This window comes from Podarcis tiliguerta (genome assembly GCF_965153285.1).
Source record: "Podarcis tiliguerta genome assembly, chromosome: 1".
NCBI lineage: Eukaryota > Metazoa > Chordata > Lepidosauria > Squamata > Lacertidae > Podarcis > Podarcis tiliguerta.
Window position 1 is genome coordinate 6334869 of NC_139534.1, and position 24232 is coordinate 6359100.

A 24232-nucleotide genomic window follows, 5' to 3' on the forward strand; every position below is an offset into this window, starting at 1 on the left:
TCATGAAACAAGGACTTATTTCATGTACGCACATGTGCATGTTGGAGGTCACAATGCTGTGAGGAGGTATGGCTGGCCCTCAAAGCCAAGTGACTGGTGTAAAACCTTTGGAGGAGGAAGACGGACAAAGTCCAATGCACATAATCCAGGCAAGTGCAGAACAGCTCCGTGTGCAACCAACTGCTGCTAGCAGCTTTGCCGCCTCTCCTAATGCAAGAGTTTCCAACGCAGGGGCAAGCTTACCACTTTGCCAGTGAGCCTTTTCTCACCTGAGCCATCTTTCTGCCATAGAAGAGGTTTTCCATGACCAACAGGTCAAGCTTCTTCTCCGTGTTGTTCTGAGAGTTCTTGTAACCAATCCGGTAAACCCCAAGAATCTTGGCCAAAGCCGTTGGCTTCTGAGATAGAGGAGACAGTTGATTTGCCGAGTGAAAAGTTGCTGCCGTTTCAGCTCACAAATGAAATGCACCTAAATACGTACAGCACAGTTTCTCTAGATTTGTCCTCCATGATCTCCGACAGCCATGGCAAACAGTTAGGAATGATGGGAGTTGTAGTCTAACAACAACCAAAGCCAGGCAGCAAGTACAGTGGTGCCTTGCAAGACGAAATTAATTCGTTCCGCGAATTCTGTTGTGATTTTTTCGTCTTGCGAAGCACAGTTTCCCATAGGAAATGCATTGATGGTTTCCCATAGGAATGCATTGACGGAAGGCACAAGACGTTTTCGTCTTGCGAAGCAAGCCCATAGGGAAATTCATCTTGCAAAGCAACTCAAAAAACAAAAAACTCTTTCGTCTTGCGAGTTTTTCGTCTTGCGAGGCATTCGTCTTGCGAGGTACCACTGTATCAAGATTAAAGCCAAGGGAGAACACGTCGTGCCTCTTACCTTTTGCTGAACCGCGTTAGTGATGTACATGAAATAGTGTGGGGCGAAGTCTAGAAAGGACTGGACTTCAAGGCGAGGCATCTGCTTCAAGATAAATCGGTCATCTAGGGGAGAATGTGCATTGATGCATGATGTACTTTTAAAACAAACAAATGTCACTATGCAAAATTATCTGGCCCTTTCACAAATCACCATCTAAAGCCCAGTTCCTTGTGAAAACTATGGTTCTGAAACCAAGTTTCAGTTTTAGGTAGTTAGGATGTCAGCAGAGAGCTGGCTCGGAATGTACTGACCTTGCACAATTCTTTTTTTAAAAAAACATATTTTTTATTAAATCTTCTGTTTTACAATTTAAAATACTCACTTAAACAACCTTAAAATATCAATCACTTCCCTTCTTCTCTTTCTGTGGCCCATTTTGCATAACACAAATCCCTGCATTTTTTATATAAACTAGACCATTCAGTATTCCATTATTACATCCATCAAAATCTATTTACACTGTTGAATTATCTTAATGCTGCCCACGTTTTCAAAAGTACACAATTTCCCTCCTTATATTAAAATTAACATTTTCCAATCTTCTTTAAACATGTGTTTTTCTTGTTCTCTTATTCTATGGGTTAGGTCCGCAAGCTGCGCTTATTCCATCAGTTTAAGTTGCCAATCGTTTTTGGTTGGAACCTCGCTCATTTTCTGATTTGGGGCTAAGAAAACACAGGCCACAATAGCGGCATAAATAAATAACATTTTTTGACATCTGGGAATTTCCATCTGAATTATCCCCAACAGAAAGGACTCTGGTGGTTGTTTTTTTGGAAAAGTGCTTTTAAACATTTTTTTCAATTCATTATCAATTATTTCCCAATACTCTTTTACCCTTTTACAGGTCCACCACATATGAAAGAACGTTCCCTCATTACACCTTGCACGATTCATCCCTGTGGAATAAAAGACAAGAGTAAGCGCTTACACAAAGGGACGAGCGAGAGGCCAGTCACTTACCTTCAGTCACATAAAAAGCAGCTCCAGATTTTCCTCCCCGTGCCTGCCAGGGCAGAGAGTGAGAGAGGGAACGGATAAAATCTTCTTCGCTGCTCCCTAGTATCACTTCACGCATTTTGTGGAACTCTCCCGCGTAGTAAATCCGGCAGTAGAACTTGGCATTGGCATCAGAGAATTCTGTGGAAAAACACGGAGGCAGAGAGGCCATGGAAGATCCTTCTCCTAGAAGAGATCCTCACCCATATTTAAGGTCTCCTCTTTTCAAAATGCTTACATTCCTCCACCCATTCCTCCACCCTAACTCCAGTTGGTGGCAGATTCTTCTACACGTCTGAGCCCCACAGGAACCCTCCGCTGGATGACCCAGTGTCCCTCTGGACCAGAATCTGCCACTGGATCTTTGGTTCAGTCACTACATTCTACCACAATCTTCAGGTCTAGATCGTTTATATGACAATGACATGCTGCAACATATTTTCAGGAGCATCACAAATGTAGAACTGTAGAGTCTGCAGCAAAAGCATTTCATTGAGGCTGCATTGTCATGGCTGGAGTTTATCCAATTATTTGGCATGCCAAGCAACACAAATATCTACCGTATTTTTCGCTCTATAGGATGTACTTTTTCCCCTCCAAAAGTTGAGGGGAAATGTGTGTGCGTCCTATGGAGTGAATGCAGGCTCCTTGGCTTCAGCGATAGCAATGCTAAGCCTCCGAAGCGCAGAGGGAGCGCTCCCCCTGCGCTCCGGAAGCTTCGCGTTGCTTTTGCTGAAGCCTGGAGAGCGAGAGGCATCGGTGCGTACCGACCCCTCTCGCTCTCCAGGCTTCAGGGATAGCCGCGCGCAGCCCCTCCGGCAGGGAGCGGGTGCACGTGGATATGGCTTCTTTAGTCCCGTGCAGCTTCTCCCTGCCAGAGGGGTTGCATGGGGCTATGGCACAAGGCTTTGGCTTCCTCTTTAGCCCCATGCAACCCCTCCGGCAGGGAGAAGCTGCACGGGGCTATGGCTTCTTTAGCCCTGCGCAGCTTCTCCCAGGAGGGAGAGGTTGCGTGGGGCTAATTAGGAAGCCAAAGCAGCCAGCGGGATCCATCCCGCTGGCTGCCTTGGCTTGTGCCATAGCCGCGCGCAACCCCTCCGGCAGGGAGAGGTTGTGCGCATCCTGTACGCTGCTCTTTGGGGCTGGGGGGGAATAAGATTATTTTTCTTGATTTCCCCCCCTAAAAACTGGGTGCGCCCTATGGAGCGAAAAATACAGTAAGTGTAAAAGCTTGCTCTGAACCTTCGTGATAAGGCAGCAAAAATATCTAAATGCACCAGTACAAATCTTTGCAGATCTCTATTCAGATAGCCCAATGCAGTGAGATATGTGCATCTTAAAAGCCAATAAAAGCTTAGACTTCTCGGGTCACAGATTCATCTTATCAGCTGCCATACGGAAAGCCAAGCTGACAAGACTCCTCTTTCACTTGGCTAGTGAGCAGTTCTGGCTGACTCAAGAATGCGATGGCAAGTCCTGAGCAAAGTCTGCTGCTAGTTTACGATACGCCTCGGTCTTCTGATTCTGAGAGGCCACCGGGAATAAACAGCACTGGTGCATAAGCAAGGGATGTCTTACAGAGCTATGCTTAGTTTGCAAGTGGCAAAAATAACCAACTTCTTATCCAAGCAGGCCACATCCACACCATAAATTTAAAGCACTATGATGCCATTTTAAACAGTCATGGCTTCCCCCCAAAGAATTCTGGGAGCTGTAGCTTGCTAAGGCTGCTATGAGTTGTTGTTAGATTTCTATTCTGCTCACAGAGCTACAATTCCCAGTGTTTCCTGCATATTCATCCAGTACTATACCAGCTGCACTGGCTCCCGGTGGAGTACAGGATCAGGTTTAAGGGGCTGGTTTTAACCTTTAAAGCCCTATACGGCCTAGGACCCTCGTACCTGCGGGACCGCCTCTCCTGGTATGCCCCACAGAGAAACCTACGGTCTGCAAATAAAAACATCCTGAAGGTCCCAGGCCTCAGAGAGGTTAAGCTGGCCTCAACTAGAGCCAGGGCTTTCTCGGCTGTGGCACCAATCTGGTGGAACGCTCTGTCACAAGAGACTAGGTCCCTGCGGGACTTGGCATCTTTCCGCAGGGCCTGTAAGACAGAGCTGTTCCACCAGGCCTTTGGTCAGGGCACAGCCTGACCCCCTCCTCTGGCAATCTGCACAGGGTCCTGCTTGCTGGTTGCCATCAATTTGTTTCTGATTGATTTTATGGTGAAAAGTTTTTAGAATGTTGGATTGTTTTTATTGTTGTTAGCCGCCCTGAGCCCAGCTTTGGCTGGGGAGGGCGGGGTATAAATAAAATTTTTATTATTATTATTATTATTATTATTATTATTATTATTATTATTATAGAGGGATTCATTGTTAAACCGCATTCGGAACTGTAGCTCTAAGACGGCAACAGCAGTCTCCTCACAACTCTGAGTGCCAGGACCGGCTCACTCATGGGGCAAGGTGAGGCGACTGCTTCAGACCACAGGATCCCCAGGGGCAGCAGATACAGCAGCCTTTGGGGCAACAGCAGGCACTGCTGACCTCCTCTCACCCTTGCTCCTGGTGTAGATCTTCACTCACCCCTTCTTCCCTGGCTGAGGTATGTGTGCCATTTCAAGGTTAGCCTCAGGTGCCAAAATGTATTGGACCAGCTCTCTTAGCACTCTTAACAAACTACATTCCCCAGGATTCTTTGCAGGAAGCCATGACTATTTAAAGTGGTACCACAGTGCTTTAAATGCATGGTGTGAATGTGGTCGTAATGTACTTAGAAACACCGCTGCCCCCTTTCAGATATTTGTGGAAGTCGGTTCCATGAAATACATTCAAGATTAGAGAGAGCATCTGTAATTCTGATCAACAAGGGACTTGTCAGAGGAGACGATTCATTTGCCTCTGCGCTCCCCGCTCTCAATTCTGGCTCCAAAAGAGGTTCCTACTTACGGAGTTCAACATGTGGATTTCCCAGCTGTTTCTTTTGTGCATCCCCTCCATCTGCTTCATCTAAAAGAGCAAACAGAAAATGGGACCAGAAGAAGAAGAAGAGTTTGGATTTGATATCCCGCCTTTCACTCCCCTTAAGGAGTCTCAACGCGGCTAACATTCTCCTTTCCCTTCCTCCCCACAACAAACACTCTGTGAGGTGAGTGGGGCTGAGAGACTTCAGAGAAGTGTGACTGGCCCAAGGTCACCCAGCAGCTGCGTGTGGAGGAGCGGGGAAGTGAATCCGGTTCCCCAGATTACGAGACTACTGCTCTTAACCACTACACCACGCTGGCTCACCAGGGATGCAACCTTTCAGTTGTTCTTGCAGGTCAACAGAGGCCCTATTTTTCTCCAGCAAAAAGACACACTAATCATTTCCCAAAGCTAAAACTGAATACTGTTGCTAGATGCAGCAAGAGTCAAAATGGGGAAAAAAATGTGAAAAGGTATCAAGGAATGAAAGTCAGTGGGATTGTCGCTACAACATACCCTGCTATACACTGTTAATTAATTCAACAAATTATTCAAGAGATTCAGCATATTTCAGGGTTCAGGGGTGTCAACCTTGTACAGTGGTGCCCCGCAAGATGAATGCCTCGCAAGATGGAAAACCCGCAAGACGAAAGGGTTTTCCGTTTTCAGAGGCGCTTCGCAAGACGAATTTCCCTATGGGCTTGTTTCGCAAGACGAAAATGACGAGGTTTTTTTTCGCTCCCCAACCCCTTTTTCTGAAGCGCTAAGCTGCTAATAGCCTTTTAGCAGCTAATTCGCTAATCCCTTAAGCCTTTAATAGCCGTTAATAGCCCTTAAACTGCCAATAGCGCTAATAGCCGCTAAACCGCTAATGGGCTTGCTTCGCAAGACGAAAAAACCGCAAGACAAAAAGACTCGCGGAACGGATTCTTTTCATCTTGCGAGGCACCACTGTATTTTGTTTTACTTTTAAATTGATTCCCTCCCCATCTCGAGAAAAGGGAACTATAATGTCATTTGCAGAAGATGAAGGATCCGTTTAAGGAAGTGCAAACGAGAAGAAGACTTAAAACCTTGTACCTTGCGCCTCTGCACTTTGGTTCTCTCCCCCTTCTTTGCCTGTCTGCCCAACCTGATAGTAGGCGCTGTCTGCTCCCCGCAAGGTCTCCTTTTTCTGAGAAGAGAGGTCGGGGCTCTTCCCTCCTGTACCACGGAAGAAGGACAGAACTCCATATGGCTTCTTTGCTATAACCAAAGTAAGGACAAAACATTTGGTGCAGCCCACTCCTCATTCAGTCCGTCACAAAGCCAAATGAGGCCGCCCTAAGCCCACCCAAGACTTCCAACATATCTAGCTTGTTGCAAAAGGCTCTTTGCATAATTGTTGGGGGGGGGAGTGTTTTGCTCTTAAAGGCATTGTGGGTCTTAGGAAAATTGTGTGTGTGTGTGTGTGTGTGTTGTTACCCACCAGAGACATGAGATGAGATAATCTGTAGCTGAGTAAGCCAAGGAAGTGGCTTTTTCACAATGCAGGTGTGAAATGAACATTGCAAATACCTAAAAGACTGGACTAGATTTAGTGGAAGTAACAGGTGGGTAGATTTGGGTTGAATGTTAGAGGAAATTTCATGATGGCAAGAAGATCGTTCGAAGAGGTCACCTGCTACCTGTGGTTCAAGTTAAGTAGAACTTGTATTTAAAAACCATTTTTAAAAGCCTATCGCCAATCACTCACCAGCATCTCTTTGAAAGATTTTTCACCAGTTAATCTATATGACCGGTGACATGTGGCAGCTCTAGCTCAAAGCAACCCACAAAAACTAGCTCTGGAGTAGACAGAATATGGAGGAAATGACTGCCATAAAACTAGTGAGCCACTATGAGCCTCACTAGACTTGTTGGGGTCTTCTGCCCTAATCTATCCAATATCTTTTGAGGTGAGGCCGTGTTGGTAGAAAGCAGGTACCCCAGAAGCAGCTGTATGGCAAAGGAGTTGAAAAATCCACCATGTCATTAAGCTAAGAATCCACTCTGCAGTGAACAGGAGAACAGGAAATTTCCTAGCTTTTAAAGGAGCACTCCCCCCACCCAAAAAAACCCCCTCTGTCTTAAAAGGCTTTCAGGATCTTCTGTTTTTTCAAAGAATTGTACTGGAATTCTAAGTCAGCAACTACTTTTCTTTTAATGGTTGCTGAACACATTCATCATCACAATGCGGAAGACCCACAGCACAGCGGTGTCTGCAAGAAAAATTACTTGGACAGAGCTAGCAGTAGGTGGATTTTTCACATCAATATTACGATTTATACACACTGCAAGGCTGGTGCAGAATAATGATAAAAGGTTAGGCATGCCTCAGCTAGCATATGCGGAGATTTGATTTTCAATATTCGGTTTGCTTTGCTAAACCATCAGGTCCTGAAGCTACACTGTTTGCACCTCCAAATTAAAAACACGACACCACAAACTCTTTAAATTCTTACGCTGCTCTGCCTCAGTTGTTTGGCTTGACTGCCCCATATTCATCTCAGGTAGTCGAACTGGACTGCTGTTCTTGGCTCTGCTTTCAGCCAGACTAGAGGGGGCAGAAAAAAGGCGTTTTGGGTCACTATGTTTTTACAATACAGCTGATGTAAATACAACCACATTGTCATCGCTTGTAAGAAGGAACAGTCTTCACCAGAAGAAGAAGTAGAGTTTGGATTTGATATCCTGCCTTTCACTCCCTTTAAGGAGTCTCAAAGCGGCTAACATTCTCTTTTCCCTTCCTCCCCCACAACAAACACTCTGTGAGGTGAGTGGGGCTGAGAGACTTCAAAGAAGTGTGACTGGCCCAAGGTCACCCAGCAGCTGCATGTGGAGGAGCGGAGACGCGAACCCGGTTCCCCAGATTACGAGACTACCGCTCTTAACCACTACACCACGCTGGCTCTCACCAGCAGCTTCCAGGCTCCAAGGTCATGGCAAAAGTTCCTTCAGAGCATATAAAGGGCCCTTCTGAATTAGACCAAGGTCTCATCAAACCCCACATTCTCCTGGCCCCCCCCCCCACCTTCATAAGAGCAGCCAGCTGGGTGCTTCTGCAAAGCTCACAAGGAGAGCACAAAAGCAAAAACGTTCCCTTTGTTTGCCCTCTTGGCAAGTGGCATTCAGGAGTAGGTTGGCTCTGGAACTGAAGGTTCAGCTAAGAAATGGCTGTTGATAGGCAGATATGCTTCAATGATTTAATCTCAAACTTCGTGTGGAGGGAACCCTGAAGAGCCAGAGACCAGGCACCAAAACCATACTGAATTGACAGAGAGAACATTGGGTTTAGCAATGCCAAACTCATGTCCTTGGAGGCACTTCATCTGCTGTGATAAGATGTAGTTTATCTCCCGCTTGGACTACTGCCATGCGCTCTACGTGGGGCTACCTTTGAAGGTGACCCGGAAACTACAATTAATCCAGAATGTGGCAGCTGGACTGGTGACTGGGGGTGGCCACCAAGACCATATAACACCGGTCCTGAAAGACCTACATTGGCTCCCCGTACGTTTCCGAGCACAATTCAAAGTCTTGGTGCTGACCTTCAAAGCCCTAAATGGCCTCGGCCCTGTAGACCTGAAGGAGCGTCTCCACTCCCATCGTTCAGCCCGGACACTGAGGTCCAGCTCCAAGGGCCTTCTGGCAGTTCCCTCACTGCGAGAAGTGAGGTTACAGAAAACCAGGCAGAGGGCTTTCTCGGTAGTGGCACGTGCCCTGTAGAACACCCTCCCACCAGATGTCAAGGAAATAAACAACTACCTGACTTTTAGAAGACACCTGAAGGCAGCCCTGTTTAGGGAAGTTTTTTAATGTTTGATGCGTTACTGTGTTTTTAATATTCTGTTGGGAGCTGCCCAGAATGGCTGGGGAAACCCAGCCAGATGGGCGGGGTATAAATAATAAATTATTGTTATTATAGGAAAATGTGGCTGTGAAGAAAACCTGGTCACAATGAAGCTCAGCACACTGCCTGCTGACAATATAACGCTGAACAAAAAGTGAAGTTTCTAGTAAATCTGAACCATGTCAGAGCACTACTTCACTGCTCTGCAAGTGGATAGATAGCAGACTGTCTCACCTGTTAGTTTGGAGTCCCTCTTCCGGATTGCTCTTCAGAGATACTTTGGATAATTCATCTAAGGCATTTCTGTATTCCTTACAGCTGAAGAGTAAAGCAAATACAGTGTGTTCTACCAACTGTCCAACGCAACTCAAAGTGTGGCAGGCAAAGACAAGAGGATTTCGGTTTGTGTCCTGAGCTAGAAGCACACTTGTGTCTGGGCTGTGTCATTTCAGATTGCAGTTGAGGGCTCACGAGGTGCAATGCCCCACTGCAGAGCCTCCACATAAAAAATGGGCATGTCAGAGAGAAGGTTTAATGAGACTGTTTCTTGGCATGCTAGTTTTCAATGGGGGGGGGGAGTTTATTAGGGTTGGGGGAGAAGGTACATAAGAACATTCAACCATGTGAGCCTCATTCAACCTGAAGTGATAAGGACCCAGATACTCGGGAGAATTTTTAACTGCTTAATTAAGACACAATTAAGAGCTTCTGCTAGTGCTGTGTCTCTGGAGGCCCTAACTGCATGTAAAAGGTAAAGGTAAAGGGACCTCTGACTGTTAGGTCCAGTCGTGACCGACTCTGGGGTTGCGGCACTCATCTCACTTTATTGGCCAAGCATACAGCTTCCAGGTCATGTGGCCAGCATGACTATGCCGCTTCTGGTGAACCAGAGCAGCGCACGGAAACGCTGTTTACCTTCCCGCCGGAGCAGTACCTATTTATCTACTTGCACTTTGTGCTTTCGAACTGCTAGGTTGGCAGGAGCAGGGACCAAGCAACAGGAGCTCACCCCGTCACGGGGATTCGAACCGCCGACCTTCTGATCGACAAGCCCTAAGCTCTGTGGGGTAAAAGTGTTACTGGTTTTACTTTTAGCCTGCCTCATCAAAAAACGTTCAAGCTTTTTTACACACGCACACCTGTCAAATGAACACCAGAAAGCCCACTCTTCAAAGCATGCTAAAGTCACTTGACAAAAGTTCATTAAGACTGGGGAAAATTTTCAGACTATCTGAAATGTGTATGTGATGAGCAAATAACGCTAGTGGGATTTCAAGAAGTTCTGTAAATGATAGAGGACTATTGTATTGATGAAAACTAAGTGTGCGAAGGTTTATAAAATGCAATATAAAATTAGGAAATGCGTATTTTAAAATTTGAATAATGGATGATTGTCAGAGAGGTTGAAGGAAGTCTAAAAGAGAAAATATGTGCTAAATTTAGATTGGATAATATAAATGTATGTTGGAAAATTTAATAATTTTTTTTTTTAAAAAAAGTCACTTGACGTAAAGCCAGCCATCAAAAGGTCACTGGGTGTTTCTGAAAAATGCTCAGGCTTGGCTAATTGTCAAAGGAAAGAGTACCATTAGCCTCACCTGCTAATGTGCCTAATATACAAGTCTCTAAAATATTATGAATCTTAGCAATATTCCTCATTGCAGATGAAAGAATACAGAGGAGGAAGCCCTTCATTTCCCAAACGTGGAGGTAAGACGAATAAGACACTGTAAACCAAAACACAACAAACCAACATACCTGAGAGCAAAAGCTATGATGGAGCTTGGTTCCTTTTCACAGACGGCAATAGGGACACGTTCATGCTCATACATTAAGTAATGCTTGTCAGGCTCACTGCATTGAGAACACAACAGATTAAGCTATAATATATTATACGTTCAAGAACAAGCAATTCTACATTAACAAATCTGCCAGCCAAAAAGATAGCCAATAAATAAACTTTTCTTTGTTCAGGCTGCAGCAACATAACTGGAGTAGAGCTGAATTGTCAAACTGTAATGGTTTGCTACATATATATATATTTCTATTCATGTTACAGATGGATGTGTGTTTTGATTACAGTCACACCTCGGGATGAATACGCATCAGCTTAAATATTTTCGGGTTGCGCTCTGCGGTGACCAGGAAGTAATGGAGTGCTTTACTTCTGGGTTTCGCTGCTCGCACAGACGCTCAAAATGACATCACGCGCATGCGCAGAAGCGGCAAAAAGCGACCCGTGCATGCGCAGTCACGTCTTACATTCGCTTCAGGATGCGAACGGGGCTCCGGAACGGATCCCGTTTGCATCCAGAGGTACCACTGTACTGTTTTTATGCTGATTGTGTTTTGTGGGTGTTGTTAATTACCCTTGCAACTGACCCAGAAGAGTGTGCTGTGTTTTGCAGAGGAAGGCTGCAGAAAATATGCAAGCGGTACAGCTTTTCAACCCTTCTTAAACTAGCTAGAAGGACCATCGGATTTTTCTAAAGGCCTTTCAAACCTGAGATCCTTTGCCAACCTGGTGTATTTTTAGTTTGTTTTCCACCTCGTGACATTTTTGTATGAAAGTGTGGTGTGTGTGTGTGTGTGGGTGTGTGGGTGTGTGTGTAATAAAGGAGGCCTTTATAACAGAAGACCTTTTAGTGGCGGTTAGTAGGGGCCACTAGGCAGCCATCCCTGCGCTAAGCTTGGCCTACCTCTGACTATTGGCTACCTCTGACTATTACTCCATAGGAATGTTTACGAACATCATTTCACGCACCCCACAATCAAATGTATAAAGATAAGCAGCCACATGCAACACAGTCAAGACAGCAAAATTCGGCTACCTGGAAAAATACATGGTGCACTTGCTCGTAAGTACAGTGGTGCCCCGCAAGACGAATGCCTCGCAAGACGGAAAACCTGCTAGACGAAAGGGTTTTCCGTTTTGGAGGTGCTTCACAAAACGAATTTGCTATGGGCTTGCTTTGCAAGATGAAAATGTCTTGCGATTTGGGGGTTTTTTTTCCCTCCCCGCCTTTTCCCCAAGCCCCTAAGCCACTTAACAGCTGTTTGCTAAGCCGCTTATCAGCTGATCTAAGCCGCTTATCAGCTGATCTAAACCGCTAATAGCCTTTTAGCAGCTAATCCGCTAATCCCTTAAGCCTTTAATAGCCGCTAATAGCCGCTAAACCGCTAATAGCACTAATCCGCTAATGGGCTTGCTTCGCAAGACAAAAAAAAACGCAAGACGAAGAGACTCGCGGAACGGATTCTTTTCGTCTTGCGAGGCACCACTGTAGTGTTGATTGTACTTACAAAGGGGATGGGATGGGACTGTAGCTATTTCCAGGTAACAAATTGGCTAGGATAGCTTTCATGGTGGACTTTTCTTTCACCTGGCTGTCTGTGGACCCCAGCAAATGCCCATCAAAGACATCTGGAAGAAGAATAAAACATACGTCTCTCAATATTGTTAAAACACCAGAGTTCCAAGATTTGCTTATTCTGGGGATGTTCAGAAGTCACCTGTTATCTCTATCGTATTGATTGGTCCAGCTATTAAATTATTATCCAGTAATGCCACTGTTTATAGCAAAGAGATCACTATGATTTTAATATAGCTCACGGTGCCAAAAATCAGTCTCGGGGCTTTTGATAGTCTTGTGCTTGGGTCAACGTGAACAAAATGTACATGTCTAAAAAAACTCTGCAGTTCTGGAAAAAGAAGGCATAAGCCTACGAAACCTGAATGCTGAAAATGGCAAAACTCTCAGCGATGCTGAAATGCAACTCCCTCCTCAACACCCAATTTTTGCTCACATAGTACACGTAGAAAGGGCATGTGCTAAAGGAAGAACTGCCAAGCCTGCCATGAAGATAATTCATTGAATAAACGCATTTTTGGTTACGTGGTTCAGCCGGCAGGAGGGGACGGGGAAGCAAAACAAAGGCACTACTGAGGATGGTACCTTCCGAGCCGCTAGCCATGTCTGCTTCTGACTGTGCGTTGGCAAAAGAGGTTCCTCCTGTCAGCTGGTCCGACACGACTTCCGGAGGGGTAGGGAGCTGGAGAAGGGAAGAGCTTGTGGAGCTTTGGCTCGACAAGGTTGTCAAGAAACGGTCCTCTGCAAAATGGGGGCGGAGAAGAACCATACACCCAGTTAATTACTTAAAAGCTGACCCAACGTACAAACAGTATATTTCTGAAGGCATTCCCTATTCGCCTCTTGCAAATTATTTAGGTTGGAAAAAGGAAAATCGACACACAAATAAGCATCCCTCCCATTTTTATCACTTGCATTACCCTTCATCTGCAAGAGGAACCAGCCAATTCTTCCTATTATCTATCTTTCTATCCTTAAAATTCCAAATAGCTAAACTTGTAGAAAAATGAATGTTGCAGTAAAAGGCGAAAGATTTATACGATCTGAAGACTTTAAATAAAGAGGACTTTAAAAAAAAGGTAACAGCCAGAGTCAGGAGAGAGAGAAATAAGCTCAGAGGGATATCAGTAAGAGCGTTTTCTTAGCCTGAGAGAACCAAGATGCGGAAACTAAAAGAAAATGAGCTGAGGCTTAGGCTTGGGTCTTCTGATGCCAGCTTATTTACTCCTGACCACGCATGACAGAACAGTCAAATTACACTGAAACAACCTTGCAATCTAAGATCTGGGGACTGAATTATTTTAAAAACAGAGATCTCCGTGATGTTGCACTAGGAGTAAAATGGGCATTTTCTTCAGCTCCCTGTCAGGCCTGCACAACTTGAGGCCAAGATGATTGCAGCTCACTATAGCCACAAACGGCAGCCTGCCAGCAGCCCCCTTCCCCCCGATTTTCCTGCCAACCCAGGACTGCAGTGGTCTAAGTGGGTCACAAGTTGTGTGGGCATAGCTTAAACAGAGACACTGAATGAGCCTATTGCTCAATTCTAGGCAGTGTTCAAATTATGGGGCAAGGGAGGGGAGTCACGCAGCTAATAATTAGCCCTTTGAACTCTTGACCAGTGAAATCTCTGCACCAGCCAGACACTCAAAAGAGGAGTCTGACTTTATTCTTGGCTGGAATTTTCAGGAATTTTTTACTTGCTTTGTGAGAATATGAAAGGAGTGACAGCATACTGCAATGGAAATAAATCAGTGTGATATTGTGGGGACGCTAAGCATTTCAAAAAGCGGATTTAAGTAAGCATAAGGGTACAGGGCAAGAGGACATTTCCATTTCCACACGAGACATTTCCTTTTCCTCATCTAACCCAAGGACTATTAGCCTAGAATAATAGTAAGGTAAAGGTAAAGGGACCCCTGACCGTTAGATCCAGTCGTGCCCGACTCTGGGGTTGATGTGCTCATCTCGCTTTACTGGCCGAGGGAGCCGGCGTACAGCTTCCAGGTTGCAAGCTTACTGAGCGGCATTCAGAGGCAGCCTAACAAGTAAATGAAAAGCTGAAGTTTCTTAGAGAAGGCAAACATACCTTTCTCGCCATTTTGTAGTGCTGGAGAAACATTGCGAGGAGAGGCATCCATTGAGCTGATCTGTGGAATAAAAAGTAATCTGCATTTGCTTGTTCTCCCTTGGACTCATTGGAGGCAATACAGAAACCAAAACTTACACTGATACTTGCTACCCAAAAGTTACCTTGATGATTAAAGAAGCAATGCCTAATTCTGGTTTTCCCTCTTTCACAAGCTGAATCCGTAACTCCGATGAAGACTAACCAAAAAAAGTTACTCTATTCATTTTACTGTGAAAACTGCAGGGGGCTTCAGGGCTGCACACCTTTGCACACTTATTTGGAAGCAAGCAAGAACATAAAAACACAAGGAAAGCCCTGCTAGATCAGACAAAAGATCAGTCAACTCCAGCATCCTGCTGTCACAGGGTTCAATCAGAGGCCATGGGGAAACTGAGTTCCTCTCATTGGAACTCACTCAGTGGGACTTGCCTCCAACAGTAATCATGCTCAGCACTGAGCCATAAACTCAGAAGATGAAATAATCCCTGGAGTTTCAGGCTGTCGTGCAATCTGTCAGCCCATTTGCTTGTATCACCCATCAAGTCAGCTCATCAGCACCTGCATGGTGGGAACGCAACTACCGTATTTTTCGCTCCATAAGACGCTCCTGACAATAAGGCGCACCTGGTTTTTAGAGGGGGAAAGCAAGAAAAAAAATATTCCGTGCAGAGCATGCAAGCGGCTCTCGCTTTTCTTGCTTTAAAGCGAGCAAAGTGAGAGCCGCTTACATGGCTTCTCTCCTGCTTTGCGCAGCTCTCACTTTGCTTGCCCATCCCTCCTCCCACCTCGCTGTAAAAGAGGAGGAGGAGAGACCGGGACAGGTGCTTTGCTTGCTTTACAGCGAGGCGGGAGGAGGGATGGGCAAGCAAAGTGAGAGCTGCACAAAGCAGGAGAGAAGCCATGTAAGCGACTCTCGCTTTGCTCGCTTCCGTCCGTCCCTCCTCCCACTTTGCTGGGAAGCCAGAGCAGCACAGCGCCTCTTGCTCTTCTGGCTTCCCAGCGAAGCAGGAGGAGGGACGGAAGGGAGCCCTTCTGTCCTTCCTCCCCGCTTCGCTGAGAAGCCAGCAGAGAAGCCAGACGCGCTGCGCAGCTCTCGCTCTTGTTCTGCTGGCTTCCCAGCGAAGCGGGAGGAGGGACAGAAGGGAGCCCTTACACGGAGCCCCTTCCGGCCCTCATCCCACTTCGCTGAGAGGCCAGCAGAGCAAGAGTGACAGACGGGAGCCACGGCTCTGGCTGCGGAGGCATCCCTCAGCTCACGACTGCAGCGGTAGCCGGGGGATTCCTCTGCCACCCAGTGCATTCGCTCCATAAGACGCATAGACATTTCGCCTTACTTTTTGGGAGAAAACAGTGTGTCTTATTGAGCGAATAATACGGTAACTTCTAGCATGTGCAATGTTTTAGGAGCTGTGCTGGAAAAGCTTAACTCATGCCACATGTCCCCTCCAGAGACACTTCAGAAGCTCGGGAGGAGACACAAGCGACACTTGTTCATTCTGCGCACACAAACCGGTCTCCCCCGGGACGCGGCAGCTAAAAAAGCCAATGCAATGCTGGGCTGCATCAATAGGAGTATAGCATCTAGATCAAGGGAAGTAATAGTGCCACTGTATTCTGCTCTGGTCAGACCTCACCTGGAGTACTGTGTCCAGTTCTGGGCACCACAGTTCAAGAAGGACACTGACAAACTGGAACGTGTCCAGAGGAGGGCAACCAAAATGGCCAAAGGCCTGGAAACGATGCCTTATGAGGAACGGCTAAGGGAGCTGGGCATGTTTAGCCTGGAGAAGAGGAGGTTAAGGGGTGATATGACAGCCATGTTCAAATATATAAAAGGATGTCACATGGAGGAGGGAGAAAGGTTGTTTTCTGCTGCTCCAGAGAAGCGGACACGGAGCAATGGATCCAAACTACAAGAAAGGAGATTCCACCTAAACATTAGGAAGAACTTCCTGACAGTAAGAGCTGTTTGACAGTGGAATTTGCTGCCAAGGAGTGTGGTGGAGTCTCCTTCTTTGGAGGTCTTTAAGCAGAGGCTTGACAACCATATGTCAGGAGTGCTCTGATGGTGTTTCCTGCTTGGCAGGGGGTTGGACTCGATGGCCCTTGTGGTCGCTTCCAACTCTATGATTCTATGATTCTATGAAATGTGTGCTGCTCCTGTATGGAGCTGTGCCTCAGCAGGCCTAGAACCTGAGTGGGGAGCCTGAACCCGGGTGGCCAAATGCAACCCTTGAGACCCTCCTCAGACCAGACCCTCTCCTTAGCCTGCTCTGGGCTCTCCCCAGGTGCTTCTGTATGGCTGGAGCATGTCCTTCAACTGCGCAAATGCCTCTTGCTTGGCCTGGACAGGTGGAGAGATGTGTGGGTGTCTGTTTGCAGAAACCTGTGACTTTTCCATGGCTGGAATGCCCCCTACTGTACACAGGTGAGAACGGCACCTGTTCCTCTCTCCACTGTATTGCCCCTTGCTTTATGCACCTCCGCCAGGTGGCCTCACAAAGGTCACTCATGAAAGGGGGTGGGGGCTCTGGAGCTGGAAAATGTTCCCCACCCCTGGCCTAAGAAGAACTGCAGTTTCAAATTCATTACTATGAAGAACAGAAACCAGTACCTTGCTGTCTTCACCTTGCCTCAGTCTCCCAGGGCTAGGTGGCACTGAGGGCCGTTTCCGCCCTTTCTCTTGCTGGAAGAGATCTTGTAACCTATAATAATAATAATAATAATAATAATAATAATAATAATAATAATAATTTATTATTTATATCCCAACCATCTGGCTGGGTTTCCCCAGCCACTCTGGGCAGCTTTCAACAAAATATTAAAAATGCGATAAAAGATCAAACATTTAAAAACTTCCCTAAACAGGGCTGCCTTCAGATGTCTTCTAAAAGTCAGATAGTTGTTTGTTTCCTTGACATCTGGTAGGAGGGCATTCCACAGGGTGGTTGCCACCACCGAGAAGGCCCTCTGCCTGCTTCCCTGTAACCTCACTTCTCTCAGTGAGAGAACCGCCTGAAGGCCCTGGGCGCTGGACCTCAGTGTTTGGGTTGAACAATGGGGGTGAGACGCTCCTTAAGGTATACTGGACCGAGGCCATTGAGGGCTTTAAAGGTCAGCACCAACACTTTGAATTGTGCTACTGGGAGCCAATGTAGGTCTTTCAGGACCGGTGTTATATGGTCTCGGCAGCCACTCCCAGTCACCAGTCTAGCTGCCACATTCTGGATTAATTGCAGTTTCCGTGTCACCTTCAAAAGTAGCCCCACACTACCTTAATGTTTACAACAGGGTAAACATTAAAAATGCTTTGATTCAAACATATATTTCAGTGGTTGTGTGGCTTAACTGTGAGCAGGATGTCTGTATGTTTACAGTAATGGCATCCCTCTCAAATTCACACTAGAGTCTACTTGAAAGACAGTATTTGCAAAGAAAATTTTCAACGCCTGCGACTGACAAATTGAAAGGGAAAAAACCCTTACTTTGTAGAGAAAGTCTATCTATGCCGCGGTACTGAAATTACGCACCAGCCAGAGCTATCCAATGGAGGGGGGAAATTGCAGGGGGCTATAATGGCTGGTGATCGCAGGAGCCCCAGAAATTTAATAGCTGCCACTCACTCACCTGTTATTCCAAGCTTGCAGCATCTCACAGAGGCTCTGTTTTTTGGCTATTAGAGATTCAGAAACTGATTGCAGCTGCTGAGGAGTGTCAAGGGACGAAGAAAGCATCCTAGCTTGGATTTTCTCTATCCAGTTGCGAAACTCGACTTCCTCCATCTATTCAAGGACAGGGATACAAACATTGCAATGGCTCTTCCTAGCAAGCTATCAAACACAGATCAAACTTCCAAGAAGGGGATGCTTATTTCTGCTGAGGACTAATACTGAGTAGGCAAAACCCATCTTTTTAAAAAAGAAAGCAGGAAAAGATTTACCGTTATTGTGGCCAAGTACTTCAGCTACAACTCTGCCCCTCCCGCTACTCTTTTCTTAGAAAAAAATTATTCATGATTTTCAATTTTATACATTTCAATAATTTTACAATCATTTTAACATTTTGAAACTCAACTTCCTTTCCCCTCTTTCTGCGGTTCCTTAATTATTTTTTTATATATTTTCTGCATATTCCAAATTAATTTAACTTAATCATTCATTCATCTACTTTAAATGTGTACGCTTATAAAACTGCAGGTTATTACAATAATACTGCCAGGGTTCCTATCTGTTTATAATTTATTTGTAAATATTCAATAAACCATTTCCATTCTTTTATAAAAAGTTTATCTTAATTTCTAATATTTCCTGTTAGTTTCGCCATTTCTACATGTTCCATAAGTTTTTGTATCCATTCTTCTTTCATCGGGACTTCTTCTTTCCATTTTTGGGCTAATAACATTCTTGCTGCCGTAGTGGCATACATATAGTTTGGATAGTTCTCTCCCTATAATTCCCAAAAGGAAAGCTTCTGGGGTTTTTTACAGGTGTTATTTTAAACATATTTTTCAATTAATTATATATAATTTCCCACTACTTGAGAGAGAACTCAAGAACAATGCCCAAAGTGCTCTCAGCTCCCCCAGAAGTTGTTGGACTACAACTCCCATCATCCCTAGCTAGCAGGACTAGTGGCCAGGGATGATGGGAGTTGTAGTCCAACCACATCTGGGGGACCAAAGGTTGAGAAAAGCTGGCGGAGAGTGTAGAACTGCTGTTCTCCACACGCCATTCTCTTCAGCCTCATGTAAACTGCACTCTGTCTCTGCTGGCTGTGATGCAAGAATCAGAAGCCTGCTGCGTTTAGCAAACTGAGCAAACCTGTAACATTGCATATAATTAGCGTGCTTTTCCCCACAGAATACATCAAAATATGTTACCTCCTTTTGGGCAAAAAGATCCTCCATCTTCTCCTCTCTTGATTTGCTAAAAGTATCTGTTTTCAGAGAGGTGAGGCGCTCATCCACAGCAATATATACCTGAGACACCCTAAAACAATGAGGCCAAAGTTTGGAACGGAAATGCACACCTTTCAGGTTTTGCCACAATACACCCACTCCTACATGTCCCCGTTGAGAATTTCATCTTGAATACTATGGGATGTGATTATACACCTGTTGAGCCTGAGCTACTCTAGGCAGCTTCACACATGGCATATACGATACTTTGAGATAGCACAAAATCACGGGTATCCTCACAGAAATGTAATTACATGGTAAAACACACATGATAGCACATCTGTGCAGCTCATGGCTTGGGTTTTTTTGAGGTGAGATGCTTCACTGCCCTGCAAAGCTTTTTTGCAGAACTATGCAAAATGATAAAACGAAACAAAATGCTTGATTTCCTTTGCATTACATAAATGTAATCAGAACTTGGATTTTGTACAAGTGCAAAATTTCAGCTTTTAAAAATATAGAGTACACACAGCCCTGAATGCATCACACAAGGTAAAGATAAAGGACCCCTGACAGTTAAGTCCAGTTGCAGATGACTCTGGGGTTGTGGCGCTCATCTCACTTTACAGACCAAGGGAGCCGGCATTTGTCCGCAGAAAGTTATCCAGGTCATGTGGCCAGCATGACAAAGCCGCTTCCAGAGCAGCGCATGGAAACGGCATTTACCTTCCCGCCGGAGCGGTACCTATTTATCTACTTGCACTTTTGGGCGTGCTTTCGAACTGCTAGGTTGTCAGGAGCAGGGACTGAGCAACGGGAGCTCACCCAACGCAGGGATTCGAACTGCCAACCTTCTGATCGGCAAGCCCAAGAGGCTCAGTGGTTTAGATCACAGCGCCACCTGCTTCCCCACAAATGCATCATAGCTGTTGTCTAATGGAACTATAAGGCATGTCAAAGGAAAGACTCCATCTATCAGATTTAAACATTCTTGCATTGGGGTAGAAGGCTCTCAAAGTTTTTAGTTTTTAGATAGATTTTACAACTACCACAACAAAGAGGTACACTTCTGAGATGCAAATGTGGATCTTGAATTAGGGGAAGGGCCAAGCACCATTCTTATCGCTTATCACATCTCCCCACCAAGTCAGTCCATCTCACTGCCTCTTTGCTGAGAAGTGGCTGGAAGAAGGAACTTAAGGGGGATGTGAAGTTCTACCCAACTGCAATATGTCAACACGTTGTAATTACAGTGGTGCCTCGCAAGACGAAATTAATCCATTCCGCGATTCTCTCGTCTTGCGGTTTTTTCGTCTTGCGAAGCACAGCTATTACCGGCTTAGCGGCTTTTAATGGCTTTAAGAAAAAGGAAACAAACTCGCAAGAACTTGCAAGATGTTTTGTCTTGCGAAGCAAGCCTATAGGGAAATTCGTCTTGCGGAACGACTCAAAAAACGGAAAACTCTTTCGTCTAGCGAGTTTTTTGTCTTGCGAGGCATTCATCTTGCGGGGCACCACTATACTTTTCATAATCAAACCCCGAATCTGTATAGGGTCAGCGTTACATGACCTAGCTGTGCCCACAAGAATATCCCCGAACAGCTCAGAATATCCTGGAACACAAATCACAACTACCACATCAGGAACAAACCACTGTGTTTCATTTGGAGCAAAACAAACTGCAATCCCCGGTTCAGGCATAATGCTAAGCAAAGGACCGTGGTTTGTTGCTCCAACCTGCTCTAAGGGAAAGAGGAAAGCAGGAGGCGTCTCATGGCAAGCAATGAACTATCATTTATTACAACATGAGAACATGACCAATCCAATGTAAGGCAATAGCAATTAAAGAGCCATAATGGAAATGCCATTATCAGGTTAAAAGGTAAAGGGACCCCTGACCATTAGATCCAGTTGTGGCCGACTCTGGGGTTGCGCGCTCATCTCGCTTTATTGGCTGAGGGAGCCGGCGTACAGCTTCCTGGTCATGTGGCCAGCATGACTAAGCCGCTTCTGGCGAACCAGAGCAGCGCACGGAAACGCCGTTTACCTTCCCGCCAGAGTGGTACCTATTTATCTACTTGCACTTTGACGTGCTTTCAAACTGCTAGGTTGGCAGAAGCAGGGACTGAGCAACGGGAGCTCACCCCGTCGCGGGGATTCGAACTGCCAACCTTCTGATCAGCAAGTCCTAGGCTCTGTGGTTTAACCCACAGCGCCACCCGCGTCCCATTATCAGGTTAGACATACACTAATCTGGAGGGGGAAGGGGAGAGAACAGATGCAGATACTTACTTTTGAGAAAAATCCTTCAGGTCTTGAAGCATGGCAACCTTATGCGGAACCTGACGTTTTATGTAGATCTTGGGATTCGGAACGCACACTTCTAGCAACCGTATAGGAGAATAACTAGGAAGAGAACATAACGCATCTTCAAACTGGGCCAGATTGTTAACGCAGACGTCGTTTTGTATGGTGTCTGAAATTCAGGACCCCTACATTTTAACAAACTGGCTTGTGAATTGCCCTTAAGACAGAATCAGAAACGATGGTTTGAGGACGACTGGAAAACACCAGTTTCTGCTAACGGTGATCATGCCTCCTGCTCAAATACGGGAATATAGAGAGGCTGGGATATGTTGAGTTGTTGGGTGCTAATATTTTATTCAGAACAAATAAACAAGAATAAATTGGGATGGGGTGTAGCTTAGAAACTATGTTCTTTGTGTACCAGATTAAAAACAAGAGCAGGGTTTAAAAAATCACGCTTGAATGTTTATGTTATAATAATCATAATCATAATCATAATTTATTAGTTGTACCCCGCCCATCTGGCTGTGTTTCCCCAGCCACTCTGGGCAGCTCCCATTCATATATTAAAAACACAATACAGCATGTTGAGCAGAGCAATCCTATATGGAGCTGAGGAGGAAGGAAGAAATGGATCCACTGCTTGAGATCAAGCCCTGCCAGCTCTTGGTGGCCAAGGCAGAAGGCTGGAGGGTGTCTCTTCTTTCCTCTGTGCTAGGCCAACTCTAGGTTGGCATAGCTGAGGGGCCTGAGCACTGGTCCTCTCGGGGTATCTAAAGCTATCAGCACTCCACACCCAAAACGCCCGGTTTCAGGGTCATGTGCTGCTGCAAACTGTAGCTTTTTGACCACCTGGGCAGAGTCAGGGTCTCTGCCACAGTGAGGCCCCACCCAACAGCCCTCATCTCCATCAGTGGACACTGGCAGAGGCACCTACATGCCATTCTGCCTGCCCCTCCCCACCCCCCAACACCATAGCTGCAGTGGATAGGTTACAACTCTTCTTAGCATGAAAACAAAAGATGAAAGTAAAAATTACCTACATCAAAAGATCACCGAAATTTAGAATTATAAAATATTATGATGCTGTTTTGCTGACCCACTAAGGTTATGGCTTGTGGGCTTTATGATTTGGTATTCCACACATCCTAACAAAACTAATTGTGTTTGATTGTTTTCTTTCAATTGTTCTGACTATGTTTCACCCTTATTTGCTTTACTGGCTAATTCTACTAAAAATAAAAGTTTTTATTATTTTTAAAGGATGACACGTTACGCCATATATTTATTGTATTTTTGATTGCAGGGGTTTATACGAATACAGTCATAATGAAGGAGGTGAGGACAGGTGACCCCACCTAGGTCCGAAGTCAAACTCCCCCCCCCCCAACCAGGCCTCAAAACTTTTTCCCACCCGAGGGCAAAGCCTCATAAGGCTACAATACCTTGGGTTGAAGTAGCTTCGGAATGAATATTTTCGGGTTGTGCTCCACGATGACCCGGAAGTAACGGAGCGTGTTACTTCCGGGTTTCGCTATTCGCGCATGCACTCAAAATGACGTAACACGGATGCGCGGAAGCGGCAAAACGCAACCTGCACACGCGCAGACACGCAGTCGCATCTTACGTTTACTTCAGGATGCGAACGGGGCACCGGAACTGATCCCGTTCGTATCCAGAGGTACCACTGTATGTACAGTGGTACCTCGGGTTAAGTACAGTGGTGCCTCGCAAGACGAAATTAATTCGTTCTGCGAGTTTTTTCGTCTTGTGAATTTTTTCGTCTTGCGAAGCACCACTGTGTATTGACGGTTTCCCATAGGAATGCATTGGCGGTTTTAAAAAAAAGGCGCAAGACGTTTTCGTCTTGCGAAGCAAGCCCATAGGGAAATCCGTCTTGCGAAGCAACTCAGAAAACGGAAAACTCTTTTGTCTTGCGAGTTTTTCGTCTTGCAAGGCATTCGTCTTGCGAGGTATCACTGTACTTAATTCATTCCGGAGGTCCGTTCTTAACCTGAAACTGTTCTTAACCTGAAAGCACCACTTTAGCTAATGGAGCTTCCTGCTGCCGCTGCGCCACCAGAGCACGATTTCTGTTCTCACCCTGAAGCAAAGTTCTTAACCCGAGGTAATATTTCTGGGTTAGAGGAGTCTGTAACCTGAAGTGTATGTAATCTGAAGCGTATGCAACCCGAGGTACCACTGTATTTCTTAAAATAAAAAGTAAATAAAATAAAATCAGGTCACTTATCTCCTGGATTTGCAGAGGGAGGTAATAAATCTTTGGAGGGAAAGCCTTCTTACCTGAAAGAGGCGACCATCTGATTGTAAGAAAAATACTGGTGGTAGTCATGATGTATGGAGTGGCCACAGGGCTCCGCGTTGGCCCTTCGGGTGTATTGGTGCCCGTAAAAGCGCAGCTCAAGGTATTTGGCAAAGGACATGGACCAGGAGTCATTGGACAGCGGAACTACTGGTGTTACCTGGAAAAAAGTTAGTAGTTGGGTTTTTAAAAAATTTCTTTTTATTAAGTTTCACTTACATAACCAAAAGAAAAAATAAAATGACAGTTACACAAAAAAAGAAAAAAGAAAAAAGAGGAAAAATATCTATACACAACACAAAAATAATATCAATTTCCGTTACAGTTCCTTGAATCTTTATATCTTTACATATTTAGATCTTTCCTCCTCACACCTATTGACCTCCTTCCCTCCTGTTTTCGGGCTTCTTTTCTGCAGCTAAAGGTTATTATGGTTTGC

General features: G+C 45.4%; 1 protein-coding gene across 8 annotated transcripts in view; it reads right to left on the reverse strand.

Moving 5' to 3' along the window:
• The window catches only part of PIKFYVE (phosphoinositide kinase, FYVE-type zinc finger containing), a 107190-nt gene that overhangs the window by 10027 nt on the left and 72931 nt on the right, over positions 1-24232 (reverse strand). For 6 of the 8 annotated variants that reach the window (XM_083400443.1, XM_083400446.1, XM_083400440.1 and 3 more), the window contains 16 exons: positions 23775-23953; positions 21456-21569; positions 19146-19254; positions 17894-18048; positions 16881-16971; positions 14225-14285; positions 12721-12876; positions 12068-12188; positions 10523-10618; positions 8999-9082; positions 7377-7468; positions 5974-6138; positions 4879-4938; positions 1895-2071; positions 890-993; positions 270-398 (listed from right to left, as the gene is read on the reverse strand). In XM_083400443.1, coding sequence (XP_083256569.1) covers positions 270-398; positions 890-993; positions 1895-2071; positions 4879-4938; positions 5974-6138; positions 7377-7468; positions 8999-9082; positions 10523-10618; positions 12068-12188; positions 12721-12876; positions 14225-14285; positions 16881-16971; positions 17894-18048; positions 19146-19254; positions 21456-21569; positions 23775-23953 — 1893 coding nt within the window. The remainder of the gene's footprint in view (positions 1-269; positions 399-889; positions 994-1894; positions 2072-4878; positions 4939-5973; positions 6139-7376; positions 7469-8998; positions 9083-10522; positions 10619-12067; positions 12189-12720; positions 12877-14224; positions 14286-16880; positions 16972-17893; positions 18049-19145; positions 19255-21455; positions 21570-23774; positions 23954-24232) is intronic. The other 2 variants (XM_083400442.1, XM_083400445.1) reach the window with 1 other exon arrangement.